At 44.0% G+C, this 15,141-nt stretch overlaps 1 protein-coding gene across 3 annotated transcripts in view; it reads left to right on the top strand.

The window, feature by feature from the left end:
- The window catches only part of MIB1 (MIB E3 ubiquitin protein ligase 1), a 163,115-nt gene that overhangs the window by 17,933 nt on the left and 130,041 nt on the right, over positions 1–15,141 (top strand). For all 3 annotated transcript variants that reach the window (XM_068237245.1, XM_068237243.1, XM_068237244.1), the window contains exon 2: positions 9,671–9,842. In XM_068237245.1, the coding sequence (XP_068093346.1) occupies positions 9,691–9,842 (152 nt within the window). In that variant the 5' untranslated portion in view covers positions 9,671–9,690. The remainder of the gene's footprint in view (positions 1–9,670; positions 9,843–15,141) is intronic.

Here is a 15,141-nt window from a genome sequence, read left to right on the forward strand (position 1 = left end):
TCAGACTCTGACTCCTCAGTTTATAAAATCACCGACTCCAGGTACCCAAAATTGCTCCAACTCCTTGACTCTGACTCCACAGCCCTGGTAAACAGGCCCATAGGCATTCATTGGAGTCTTTCTGCATTCATCCTGCATCCAATCTGTGTGTAGTGGAAAAAGGCCCTTACTATGGTACTGCATTAGTCTGAAGTTTGTACACCTTTGAGTAGATTTCAGCAGAAAGTTTGCCAATTATGCAAATTTCTGCTGGATAGGAAATAAAAATGGCTGTAGGCAAATAAAAGATGAAAGGTGCTGATCAATTGCTCACTTCTACCTCTGAGAAAAAAATCTGAGCCTGAAAGCTTCCTAGTCTGAGCGATGCCCCTGTTAGCTTGACTACATAGGGAAGATGCTTTCCTTCTAGCATAATGCATGAGATGAAAGGCACACATGTGAACGAGCCCTTATTGACACTGTGTCAAATTCGACACAAGATCACTTTAAGGCTGGTTTCACAGTGGGACGTTACAGGCGCACGTTAGAGCAGCCTGTAACGCAGCCCACCGCACAGTATTGAAAAATTAATGGGGCTGTTCACAGTGCGGACGTTGCGTTACATTGTAACGCTGCGTCACAAGACAACGTACTGCATGCAGTACTTTGGACGCGGCTGAGCCGCGTTAGACTGCTTGCACATGCTCAGTAATGTTGGGGAGGAGCGGAGAGCGGCCAGGCACATGGCTAATTAATATGCACTGCACGGTGTGACATGCAGTGTTTACTTCCTGGAGCAGCCGCTCTGTGCGGCGATTGGCCGGCGGAACCACGTGATGCCGCATGCGCGCAAGAGTGCGCATCACGGCATCGCTGACGCCAGAGTGAGCTGCACAACGCGGCTTACTCTGACGTCCAGATCCAGCACCACCAGGCGTTGTTAGGGGGACGTTATGCGACCTTAACGCCCCCTCTAATGCAACGTCCTGGTGTGAAATTAGCCTAAAGCAAAATAAAGGTCATAGGGAAAAATATTTATCTCTGTGGTGCATGTGTTCCTTCTCAATAGGTATTCTGGGTGTCCTTTGTTTCTTTCCTCTGTAGTAATGGTCTTGTTTACCATAATGCTGGGCATACACGGCTCGTTTTTGAGTCATTAAGATGGCTCGATAGATCATTTCCGATGTGCGATCTCCTGCCCGATCGTTATGCCATTCGATTCCAGATTGCAATGAATGGAAAAAGATAAGAAAAACAAGCTGAAGATAAGAGAATTGACTGTGGAATCGAGCGGGAGAATCAAGTGGCAAAGACGAGCCGTGTATGCCCAGCATAAGAGAACTCAGAGAAGCATGCAATCTGTTTGATCAGCTGATATATTTGAAAAGCTCTGGGACAAGCAAATCAGAGACTTGCATATCTATCACCTGACCTGACTAAACTGATTATATGATTCTCCATCAGAATACCCAAGCAGCTCGGGGTGACTCAAAACCACTAGGAAAGTATAGGGGACTAAAAAGAGACCAAAATAAGTTCTCCTAGATATGACCATCACCATCAGGAGTACTGACACCATGATGATCACCCAGTCGAGTGAAGGTGCCCATACATTAGAACGACTATGGGCAGATTCGACCAAGAGATAAATTTGTCTCTAATCGAATCTGCCCATACACTACAGGCTGATTCCCGTCCGATTTCAGCATGAAGTCATCAGGGAATCTGCTGAGCCGCCGCTGCCCCCAAAATGTATAAATGTATGTTGTGTAGTGCATTTATACATGACCTGTCCTGTAGCAGCTCGCCGGGTCCATCCGTCCATCTCGCTGGGTAAGCCGCATACACGCTGGCGGCGCATAGCGTCTGACGTCAGACATATCACCGCCGGCGTGTATGCGGAACCCGGCAAGATGGACGGAAACAGCGTGGAGGCTGACACCGGACAGGTAATGTATGAATGCACATACACTACATACATTTATACATTGCGGTGGGGGTTTTGTTGTCTTGTCGCTCGTTCGCAATTCGGCCGCCGTACCGCTGTGCACCTGACCAACCAACCTCGGCCCGACATTTTCCAACATGCGTGATCGACTGTGCGTCCACTTTCTGTCCCGAAATTGGTCGCTTTGTCGGTCGGGCATGCACTTGGCAGCACCAATTGTCATCCAATTCGATTATAATAATCGAATTGGATGGTCGATTGGTTGGTTGGTCGCCTAGTGTATGGCCCCCTTAAGGCAAAAATGGCGCTGGAAATTTGGGAGCACCTGGCGCTGCTTTAGGTTGTATTATGAATTACTGCTATAGCGGCGCTCAGTCAGTAATCTGGGCCCTGTCAAAGGCTGCTAAAAACTATTGAAATTACTGAGCAGTTAGCTTACCAGTCACCAGCCACGCAGTATACATACAAATTCATTCATAAATGGGTAAAGATGCAGCAATCTTAAAGGTGCCCATACACTCGTCAGATTGGCAGCAGATAGATAAGAAATGCATCTGATGATCTATCTGATGCGTTTTTAGAACATTTTTTACCAGGATAGAATTCCAATAGATTTCAGTTTAAAATCTATTGAAATTCGATCTGATGGCATTTTTTTGCCATCAGATTTCCATTAAGGCCAATGCAAACTGATAAGCAATCTCATCAGATCGACCTAAATTTTCCACCCTGCCAGTTCGATGGAAATCCATCGAAATCGGCCATCGATCGATTGGCCAACCGATTTGCGATGGATCGATCGGTCGGCCAGAAAATCGGCTGAGTGTATGGGCCCCTTAAAGAGAATCTGTATTGTTAAAATCGCACAAAAGTAAACATACCAGTGCGTTAGGGGACATCTCCTATTACCCTCTGTCACAATTTCGCCGTTCCTCGCCGCATTAAAAGTGGTTAAAAACAGTTTTTAAAAGTTTGTTTATAAACAAACAAAATGGCCACCAAAAACAGGAAGTAGGTTGATGTACAGTATGTCCACACATAGAAAATACATCCATACACAAGTAGGCTGTATACAGCCTTCCTTTTGAATCTCAAGAGATCCATTTGTGTGTTTCTTTCCCCCTGCAGCTATCTTCCACTGAAGTGTCAGGCTGTTTATTCCTGCAGTGTGCAGACAGCTCTGTCTGTATGTAATTCCTCAGTATGTGAAAGCCCAGCCAGCTCAGAGGAGGATTTATCCAACTTGTAAAAGATAAGAGAGAAGCTGCCCTAATCTAAATAATACACAGGCAGTGTGCAGAGAGGGGCCTGGAGGGGGGAGATGCATCACAGAACCACAACACTGAAGAACTTGGCAGCCTTCCAGACACAGGCTGACAAGTCTGACAAGAGAGAGATAAGTTGATTTATTACAGAGATGGTGATAGTAGAACGTGCTGCAGTAAGCCAGAACACATTAGAATAGCTTTTGGAACTTGTAGGATGATAAAAAACAGGATGCAATTTTTGTTACGGAGTCTCTTTAAGTCAATGGAGAAACAAAACAAACAGGCCAAAACTGATAATCTGCCCCTTATATAGTTAATGCAGTACTGTAGTATTTACAGTTGTGTAAACAAAGGGTCTTATCTATCTCTCATTAATTAGCAAACATCCATTCAAGACTCCATTTTTTTTTTTTTTTTTTTGTTGTGATTAAAGGACAAATGAAGTCAGAGATTTATATGGAGGCTGCTATATTTATTTCCTTTTAAACCATACCAGTTGCCTGGCTGTCCTGCTGCTCCTCTGCCTCCAATAATTTTATGCATAGACCCAGAACAAGCATATGCAGATCAGATGTTTGACATTATTGTCAGTAGGTTTACTCATAATTGAAATCAACCCAGAAGAAGGAAGCATGGGAGTGACGTGGAGCGCATTGGCTATAGTTGGCAGCATGGGCAAGTAAACATCACTCTCCTGCAATCAGGAAGTGCTACTCAGTCATAATTTCAATTACGGGCAACCCCAATTGTCAGATCTGACAAGATTAGCTTTATGCTTATTTCTAGTGTTATTCAAATACTACTGCAGCCAAAAAGATCAGCAGGACTGCCAGGCAACTGGTATTGCTTAAAAGAAAATGTCTCCATGATCTTTTCACTTCAGTTGTCCTTTTAGGCATCTAAATGACATTTATTTATGTTTGCCAAACAATCTGTGTATCTCTTTTCATGTGAGATGTATATAAGCTGTGTTTTCTACGGTAACATCTTGTCAGCGTACAAGAACTAAGTCTGATGAAGGCATATTAGCTGAAAGTGTACTCTTTTAAATTGGCCAATAAATGGTCACATCCTGATTCAAAACTTATTGTTTATATAGTTAATATGGCAGAGTTGTCAACAATCAATGGAAATGACTAGTGCAAGCCCACAATACCTGTATACAGCATGTAGTTGAACTGTATAGTCAAAAATAAGTGGTCTGCTTACCTCTGGGATCCATGATAAACAGGCAGGTTAAAAGAGCGAGTGCACACCATTGCCTCAAAGCTTTATCACAATTATACCAGCGGTGCAACGTCCAGATGAAAAACAGATTGTATCTATAGTGACGGAGAGAGGAAAAGAAATATCCAGGAGCTACTCGCCATGGTTTACTTCAATAAAAGTTCAACTTTTAATGCAATTCTTCCAATAAAAACTTTTTCCAAGGATAAAAGGCAAAAAAAGACAGCAATACTTATCAGACAGGAGGTAGTACACAAGGTGCGGAGGCAGGTCGACGATCGTTTCGCCCCTCTATGAGGGCTTTCTCGAGACCATCTACCCCCTCTATGTGTGTCCACTCATATATACCCGAGACCCCACCCTCCCAACCAGTCACAGGCCAATGGCAGCAGCTCACCTTACCAACACACCTGTATGGTGTGAGTAGTGTCCGTCCCTCCTCCACTCAGCCAATGTACACCTACATGTCCCCTGCACGTAGCCGGCGTTGCATCCACGCAGACGCATAACTCGGCGAAGCGCTTTCCATACGCGTCATCTATCCCGCGCCGCCAGCCGTCTATTGTGGCCATCAGTTGACGTCACCACGTACGCGTCACTCAGACGCGCAGACGCATAGGGACCTGGGGACGGGTGGCTGCCATCTTGTGGACATTTTACAAATTACATCTACATTACACAGATCCTAGTTTCCGCAGTCATACGGATCCGCGAACCAGGGGCAAAATATCGCCACCTACTGGTCACAGAACTAATTACTAGCACACTATGAAATAGTAAAGTCCATAAAGTACTGGACCCACAATTGGCTTCACGCCAATAGCCTGTGACTCGATCGGGCCTCCTAGTCCCTAGTCCTATATGAGCGGCACACACCAACAGGCACATTTACATCAAAGAAACATTAAAAACACCGTAACAGTCATCAAAGTGTTTATACAATATGAGCTATGCTAAACATAAATTAATGAGACCTCAATGAGGCTAGGAAACGAGGAGACCCCCCACCATGTGCCTTCCTTATCATTGGTCTCGTCAATAAACCAACCAAATCTGTGATTACATACAAGCAGACCTCCGACCTTGGAATCAAGTGATTGGGAAACAAATGTAACCACCCCACAGGTCCAAGATGCCCATCATCGGTCCAAATTACACATGGCAAAATGGTAAAAGGAGAAAAAAACACAAAAAGGTTATACATAGCACTCCCAGCGGCACTCTGGGTGATGAAACAACATCCCCACATGTCTTTCGGTCATCGTGTTAGAATCAATTACAAAAACATCCCCATATCAATCCGATCGTTAAATCCTACAGGGCCCTCTGTCCCCAGTTTAATTATCCATCGACTTTCCAACTGTAGCAATTTCTCATCTCCATTAATCCCCCCTCTCCTATTCTCTACCACCTTATCTATCCCAAAAAACTTGAGACACTCAGGGTTACCCCCATGTTGGCTTCTAATGTGCTTAATAAGTCTCTTGGCTCCCTTGCCACTCTCTATAGACCTAAAGTGCTCAGAGAATCTCTCCCCCATGGGTCTGGTAGTTTTACCTATATACATTAAATTGCAAGGACAAACTACTGCATAAACTACCATTTCTGTACGGCAATTGAAAAAGTGTTGGGTTTTATAAGTGCTATTCAAGAAGGAAAACCACTTTCCCTGCTTTAGGTATCTGCAATACATACATCTACTGCACATAAAATTTCCCACAACTCTTGATCGATTAAGCCACGTCCTAGTCTGTTCTGTTCTATACTCACTTTTCACTAAATAATCTTTTAAACTTTTACATTTTTTGAAAGAAATACAAGGGGGTTGGGAGCACTTATCCTTCAATAAGGGGTCGGTCTTTAAAAGGCCCCAATTTCTTTTAATCGCTCCTGCTATGTGATCTCCCAAAGGAGAGTGGGAAAAGTGCATAAAGAAGCAGTTCCTTCTGGTTTTCTCCTTTTTCTTTAAGAGAGTCTCTCTATCCAATCCCTCAGCTCTCTTCAAGGCTGAATTCAGAATGTCCTCTTTGTATCCACGGGACGAAAATCTCTTTTTTACTTCCAACATTTGTTGTCTTCCCATCTCTGGGATCGTATTATTGCGTTTCATACGCACCATCTGGCTATATGGCAGGCTTTCCTTTAAACGGTTTGGATGAAAGCTCTCACCGTGCAATACCATGTTGGAAGCTGTGGCCTTCCTGTATGTAGTTGTAATGACTTCATTTCCTATTATGCTCAACTTTAAATCAAGGAAATCTAACTCCAAACCTCCCCAATTGGAAGTAAGATGTAGATTAATATCATTATCATTCAGTACTCCTATCCAATCCTGGAACTCACTTTTACTCCCCGCCCAGACCACGAGGATATCGTCAATGTATCTGGCCCAGAGGCGGACCCGAGATGTTTCTTTGATGTAAATGTGCCTGTTGGTGTGTGCCGCTCATATAGGACTAGGGACTAGGAGGCCCGATCGAGTCACAGGCTATTGGCGTGAAGCCAATTGTGGGTCCAGTACTTTATGGACTTTACTATTTCATAGTGTGCTAGTAATTAGTTCTGTGACCAGTAGGTGGCGATATTTTGCCCCTGGTTCGCGGATCCGTATGACTGCGGAAACTAGGATCTGTGTAATGTAGATGTAATTTGTAAAATGTCCACAAGATGGCAGCCACCCGTCCCCAGGTCCCTATGCGTCTGCGCGTCTGAGTGACGCGTACGTGGTGACGTCAACTGATGGCCACAATAGACGGCTGGCGGCGCGGGATAGATGACGCGTATGGAAAGCGCTTCGCCGAGTTATGCGTCTGCGTGGATGCAACGCCGGCTACGTGCAGGGGACATGTAGGTGTACATTGGCTGAGTGGAGGAGGGACGGACACTACTCACACCATACAGGTGTGTTGGTAAGGTGAGCTGCTGCCATTGGCCTGTGACTGGTTGGGAGCAGGGCTGTGGAGTCGGTCCAAAAATCCACCGACTCCGACTCCGACTCCTCAGTTTAGGATTCCACCGACTCCGACTCCGACTCCTCTAATTTGCATATTACAATTTTGTTGATTAAAAGTATGTAACATGAAATTCGTCTCTTAACTGCCAACGCTTAGGAATTTTACAAGACAACTGAAGTGAGAAGGATATGTAGACTACTATATTTATTCCCTTTAGACTAAAACTAGTCCTTGGTAAGAGTACTTGTAAAAGGTACAAACCGGAACAAAGAACATCTATCAGGCCCTAGGCAATGTAAGTGTGGGTACATGTAAGAATGATGTGTAGGTACTCTGCAGGGGAATGAGGAGATTGTAAACAGACAACACCTCTGTGTTCAATGTGGACAGCATTCTCAGTGGATTCCTGCAGCTCTGTGGGGAGTGCATATGTAGAGTATAGTACTATACATACCTGGGGCTTCCTCCAGCCACCTTCAGGATAATCAGTCCCTGTGTGTCCTCCTCCACCACCTGGATCTTCTGCTATGAGTCCAGGTACTTGAGCCAGTCAGGCGTAGTGCGCATGCACACACTCCGCCGCCAGGAGCATACTACACCTGTGCAGCACTATTATGCAGGTGCAGAATGCTCCTGGCTGTGGGAGCGGCATGCGGCCGGACAGCGCTGACTGGCTGAATTACCAGGACTCATAGCAGAAGATCCGGGTGGTGGAGGACAGCGAGAGACTGATTAGCCTGAAGGGGGCTGGAGGAAGCCCCAGGTATGTATAAAACTTTACTTTTCATCCGTTTCAGTTACCCTTTAATTTGTAGTCACCAAACCAAATTTTAATAACATATCACATTATTTGATTTCATCAGCAAAGGGAGTGCATACATTTGCATAAATCAGCATCAATGCAGAATTATTTCCATCTCGTTGACCATCTCTATTAGTGACACAGCTACACATCAGGCTTTATTCTTACAGCATAGATGTTATTTAGTATATATAAGAGATTCCTGTGTACACATCATATATACAGTCACAATCAGATATGTATATCTGACCTTAAAAATACGGGGACTGCTTTATTGAAGCAGCACAAGTAACTAATTTTGACTGGTTTATTTCATTTTTGTGGACTAAGCACAGCTATTACTGTATATATACTGTATATATACATTATTTTTAATGACTATTATCTGGGAAATAGAACATTTTATCACATTTTCTATTTTAATTACAGTTACAAATTCATTAGGAGTCGGAGTCGGTGCATTTTTTCCCGACTCCGACTCCGACTCCAGGCACCCAAAATTGCCCGACTCCACGACTCCGACTCCACGACTCCGACTCCGACTCCACAGCCCTGGTTGGGAGGGTGGGGTCTCGGGTATATATGAGTGGACACACATAGAGGGGGTAGATGGTCTCGAGAAAGCCCTCATAGAGGGGCGAAACGATCGTCGACCTGCCTCCGCACCTTGTGTACTACCTCCTGTCTGATAAGTATTGCTGTCTTTTTTTGCCTTTTATCCTTGGAAAAAGTTTTTATTGGAAGAATTGCATTAAAAGTTGAACTTTTATTGAAGTAAACCATGGCGAGTAGCTCCTGGATATTTCTTTTCCTCTCTCCGTCACTATATATTACCTCTGGGATCCAAAGGCTGGTGATTGGAAACTGACGTGTCCCGAAACCCACCGGGCGCACAGAAGTAGAACTCTATCAATATTGGGTGAACAGTGGATATATCTTTAATTGGGTTACCGCTGTATAGCATATGATCAGCGTAACTTGTCAGTAAACTCATTATGCTGGGTACACACTATGAGATTTTCTGGTCGATTTATTGTCGGATCGATTATTTCCAACATGTTCGATTTGCTTTTTGATCGTTTTCCGAGCATTTTCCTATCGATTTCCGATTAAAGTGTACGGAAATTGATCGGTAAATGCTCGGAAACCTATCGAAAAGCAAATCGGACATGTTGGAAATAATCGATCTGACAGTAAATCGACCAGAAAATCCCATAGTGTGTACCCAGCATCAGGCATGCCTGAAAACCTATCATGAGTCACACTTTTTATATCTTGTTTTTTTCCTTGTGTGCATAGTTATGAATCATTTTATTGCCTGGGGTTTTTTAGATGAATAACAAGGTTAATATGAGACCAGCTGGTCTATTCAGTGCTCTGTAGATTTTTTAAAAGAACAGTTATACTATGTTACTAATACTATAAACTTCTGGTTCAGCATTTTGATACATTTTATTAATCAAAAATCAACCGTTTTTTTTTTCTTCTGAAGGTGTCAAACATGATGGGACAATGTGCGATACGTGCAGGCAGCAGCCGATTATTGGAATACGCTGGAAGTGTGCAGAGTGCACAAACTATGACTTGTGCACCGTGTGTTACCATGGTGACAAACATCATCTCAGGCATCGCTTTTATCGAATTACTACACCGGGAAGTGAACGGTAATATCTGCTTTTTTAGGGTTTGTTGTTGTTGTTGCTGAACTGGTAACAAATGTGAACTGGTAACAAATGTTCATAATGGGCAGTAAGCAAATGCTGTAATGTTAAAAAAAATGCATAGACATAACCTTCAGTAAAAACTACATGCAATTCCATTTTTTTTAATATACACAGGTCATTCTCAAAAAATTAGCATATTGTGATAAATTTCATTATTTTCTGTAATGTACTGATAAACATTAGACTTTTGTATATTTTAGATTCATTACACACAACTGAAGTAGTTCAAGCTTTTTATTGTTTTAATATTGATGATTTTGGCACACAGCTCATGAAAACCCAAAATTCATATCTCAAAAAATTAGCATATCATGAAAAGGTTCTCTAAACGAGCTATTAACCTAATCATCTGAATCAACTAATTAACTCTAAACACCTGCAAAAGATTCCTGAGGCTTTTAACAACTCCCAGCCTGGTTCATTACTCAAAACCGCAATCATGGGTAAAGGCTCATACACACATCAGACTATAGTCTTTGGAAAATGAAAGATCACAGACCAATCTTACCACCCTTCATGTAGTATGAGAGCCCTACTCTACACAGTCTTTTCTATGGAGCTGAACTCCCCATCAGAAAAAAAATCTTTGCAAGATGCTGCACACACAGATGCTGTACAGACACAAAATATCAGTATCTGCAAAAGATCTGCAGATCAAGCAATCATCCGCAGATCTGAAAATCCATCCTGGTGGATCTGATCTGCAGATGAATGTCAGTTAAATTGTGTGTATGATGATCTGCAGATCTCATAGACTATCATTGCAATTTGCAGGAATGGATTTTTGGCAGGAACAGATCTTTTGCAGATACTGATCTTTTGTGTCTGTACAGCATATGTGTTTGCAGCATCTTGCAAAGATTTTTTTCTGATGGGGAGTTCAGCTCCATAGAAAAGACTGTGTAGAGTATGGCTCTCATACTACATGAAGGGGTGGTAAGATTGGTCTGTGATCTTGCATTTTCCAAAGACTATATAGTCTGTGTGTATGCACCTTTAGACTGCCGACCTGACTGCTGTCCAGAAGGCCATCATTGACACCCTCAAGCAAGAGGGTAAGACAGACAGAAATTTCTGAACAAATAGGCTGTTCCCAGAGTGCTGTATCAAGGCACCTCAGTGGGAAGGAAAAATTGTGGCAAAAAACGCTGCACAACGAGAAGAGGTGACCTGGACCCTGAGGAACATTGTGGAGAAAGACTGATTCCAGACCTTGGGGGACCTGCGGAAGCAGTGGACTGAGTCTGGAGTAGAAACGTCCAGAGCCACCGTGTACAGGCATGTGCATGAAATGGGCTACAGGTGCTGCATTCCCCAGGTCAAGCCACTTTTGAACCAGAAACAGCGGCAGAAGCGCCTGACCTGGGCTACAGAGAAGCAGCACTGGACTGTTGCTCAGTGGTCCAAAGTACTTTTTTCGGATGAAAGCAACTTTTGCATGTCATTCGGAAATCAAGGTGCCCGAGTCTAGAGGAAGGCTGGGGAGAGGGAAATGTCAAAATGCCTGAAATCCAGTGTCAAGTACCCACAGTCAGTGATGGTCTTGGGTGCCATATCAGCTGCTGGTGTTGGTCCACTGTGTTTTATCAAGGGCAGGGTCAATGCAGCTAGCTATCAGATTTTGGAGCACTTCATGCTTCCATCTGCTGAAAAGCTTTATGGAGATGAAGATTTCTTTTTTTTAGCCTGACCATGACCTGGCACCTACTCACAGTGCCAAAACCACTGGTAAATGGTTTACTGACCATGGTATTACTGTGCTCAATTGGCCTGCCAACTCTCCTGACCTGAACCCCATAGATAATCTGTGGGATATTGTGAAGAAAAAGTCGAGTGACGCAAGACCCAACACTCTGGATGAGCTTAAAGGGAACCTTAACTGCTGCGGAAAAATAAATTCACTTACCTGGGGGCTTTCCCAAGCCTCCTGCAGCCGTCCTGTGCCCGCGCCGGTCCTTCGGTGCCCTCCGGTCTCCCTCCGCCGCTAAGTTTCGATTTCGGACGACTGCCAGTCGTCCTGGGGCCTCTTCCGCATTCCTTGACGTAAACTGCAGTAAAGCGCGTCCGCATGACGCCTTTGGCGTCATGCGATGACGCGTTTGGCGTCATGCGGACGCGCTTTACTGCAGTTTACGACAAGGAATGCGGAAGAGGCCCCAGGACGACTGGCAGTCGTCCGAAATCGAAACTCAGCGGCGGAGGGAGACCGGAGGGCACCGAAGGACCGGCGCGGGCACAGGACGGCTGCAGGAGGCTTGGGAAAGCCCCCAGGTAAGTGAATTTATTTTTCCGCAGCAGTTAAGGTTCCCTTTAAGGCCGCTATCGAAGCATCCTGGGCCTCCATAACACCTGAGCAGTGCCACAGGCTGATTGCCTCCATGCCATGCCACATTGAAGCAGTCATTTCTGCAAAAGGATTCCCGACCAAGTATTGAGTGCATAACTGAACATAATTATTTGAAGGTTGACTTTTTTGTTTTAAAAACTTTTCTTTTATTGGTCGGATGAAATATGCTAATTTTTTGAGATAGGAATTTTGGGTTTTCATGAGCTGTATGCCAAAATAATCAATATTAAAACAATAAAAGGCTTGAACTACTTCAGTTGTGTGTAGTGAATCTAAAATATATGAAAGTCTAATGTTTATCAGTACATTACAGAAACTAATGAAATTTATCACAATATGCTAATTTTTTGAGAAGGACCTGTATATACGATCTGATTTTTGATTCCGATTTAAAAAAAAAAAAAAAAATACTGCATGCTGCTACTTTTTTTTTTTTTTTTTTTTTTTTTTACCGAAATCAAAAATCGTATCTTATAAAAACTCAGCATATCATGTAGTATGCAACTTTTAACTTTTTGTGCTCCTCTCTAGTGTATCTAGTGTGCAAGATGCCTCAGATTGATCAGCTTGAGGGCTAGTTCACACAGAGGGATTTTTCAGCAATGCTGCTGCTAATGCAAGTCAATGGTAGTGTTTACACTGTAGCGATCGCCAGTGATTAGCGATTTGCTAATGGTGGATGCAGCATATTTGGAGCGATTGCATCTCAATGTTATAGAATCACGAAACTCAATCACTCCTAAATTGTTTTTCTGTACACTGAAAAAACAGCTTTTTGCTGATTGCCGGTGATCAGCAAAACGCTACCAAAGCTCCCAGTGTGAACTAGCCCTTAGAATGAATGTGTACATGACAACTTCACCTGTAAAAGTTCAGCCTAGCCACACGCCAACTCATTTCACCTAACTTTCCCTTTTTCAGTAGCCTATGTGTCTGATTTTTGTGCCTGTCTTTTACTGCCTAACTGTTAGTTACTACTTCCTGTGTGTGTCAGATAAGTTTGGAATTGGTTGTTTTTGTTTGGTATCATGTATATTTGAATAAAAACCATGATTTGTGTGCCCTAAAATTACTTTAGATATAAAATTTTGGATTTCATTTAAGTCACTGCTGCAGCTTGTCTCCCCGCCAGTGCAAAGTATGCCTACTTTAGTGTCTTCCTTTGCCTGGCACTGTGGCTGTTACTCAGCTGTGTTTTGGTATTAAATCCACAGAGGATGAATGAGGTCAAGGCAGCAGCTGAATGAAGATTGGAGGCATGATGGAATGAAAATAAAATGTAGCTATATGCCTCGGTAGGTTCTGTATTTACATTCTTAAGAAGCTGAGGCGGTGTGGGAAGATCAGAGTGATGACTGCACTGGCTGGAGATTGGCTGTGGGGGGCAGAGGGATGACTGCACTGGCAGGGGATTGGCTGTGGGAACCAGAGTGGTGACTGCACTGGCTGGAGATTGGCTGTGGGGACCAGAGTGATAACTGCACTGGCTGGGGATTGGCTGTGGGGGGCAGAATGACTGCACTGGCTGAGGATTGGCTGTGGGGGGCAGAGTTGTGACTGCCTTGGCTGGGGATTAGCTGTGGGGACCAGAGTGATAACTGCACTGGCTGGGGTTTGGCCGTGGGGACCAGAGTGATGACTGCACTGGCTGGGGTTTGGCTGTGGGGGGCAGAGTGATGACTACCCTGGCTTGGGGATTGGCTGGGGGGGGGGGGGGGGGTAGTGTGATTGCTGTACTGACTGGGTTTGGCTGTGGGAGCGAGAGTGATAACTGCACTGGCTGGTGTTTGGCTGTGTGGGCCAGAGTGAGGACTGCATTGGCTGGAGGTTGGCTCTGGGGGTCAGAGTGATTGGCTCTGGGGGCCAGAGTGATGACTGCATTGGCTGGAGATTGGCTCTGGGGGCCAGAGTGATGACTGCATTGGCTGTAGGGGCCAGAATGATGACGGCACTGGCAGGGGTTGGCTGTGGTGGCCAGAGTGAGGATAGGACCACTAGGAAGAATGAAAGTCCTTTTGATTCATAGACGAGTTAGTCATCTTGTTTTCTTATGTAGAACGGGTGGGCTCCATTTATACTAGACTTAATTGGACTATATTTAGATCTACATAGTATGCAACACAGAATGTTCTTCTGGCATTACCTGCCACTGAGATTTAGCTGATGCAGCACTGGAGAATTAGGAATTACGTAGGTGCTTTGAGCTACTCGGACAATTCTTACTTAAGTCACTTCTCACTTGTATGCACAATGTCTTCTTTGTAGGATATTTCTCTAATGCACTGCTGCAAAATTATTTTTGTTTTTTAATACCAGAAAAGATACTTTACATTTATTATGTAGTGTGCATTGTGAAGCTGTGGGACTGAGTTGAGTCCTTGCTAAGTGGATTAGGTCATCTAATAGACGCCAATGCAAATTATTGGTGTTCGGGCACCAAATCGGTGAGTTGGGTGCCTGATTCGGATAGTAGCCGATCAACTACTACAAAGGGAGTAGTGGAAAATAATCAATCGGCTACACATAGTGGTCATTTGGGTGCTGGGATTGGTGTTGGGTATAACGAGAGGGAGGTTAGTGTTAGCCACTAGGAGGATGGTTATTGTTAAGCAATAGGTAGGAGGGTTAATGTTAGGAACATTTCCAATGTCCTGCGCTATCTAATGATGGCCTTTTTGCATAAATATAAGCAAAACTTTCCTCGGTGCACAATGGAGCCGCTTCTCGCTGGGTGGAACCAGTTGCTGAAGTATATGAGAGAGAGAAAAAATAAGCGCTCAGTGCATTAAAACTTTAATTTTTAAACTTTGCAAGAAATTGTTGCACTTACATTCAGGTTGCTTAAAAACAGCGTGTTTGTGGCCTGCCCTCGATCATTCGCCTCTGCTGCGG

Source organism: Hyperolius riggenbachi, chromosome 5 (assembly GCF_040937935.1).
Source record: "Hyperolius riggenbachi isolate aHypRig1 chromosome 5, aHypRig1.pri, whole genome shotgun sequence".
Taxonomy (NCBI): Eukaryota; Metazoa; Chordata; class Amphibia; order Anura; family Hyperoliidae; genus Hyperolius; species Hyperolius riggenbachi.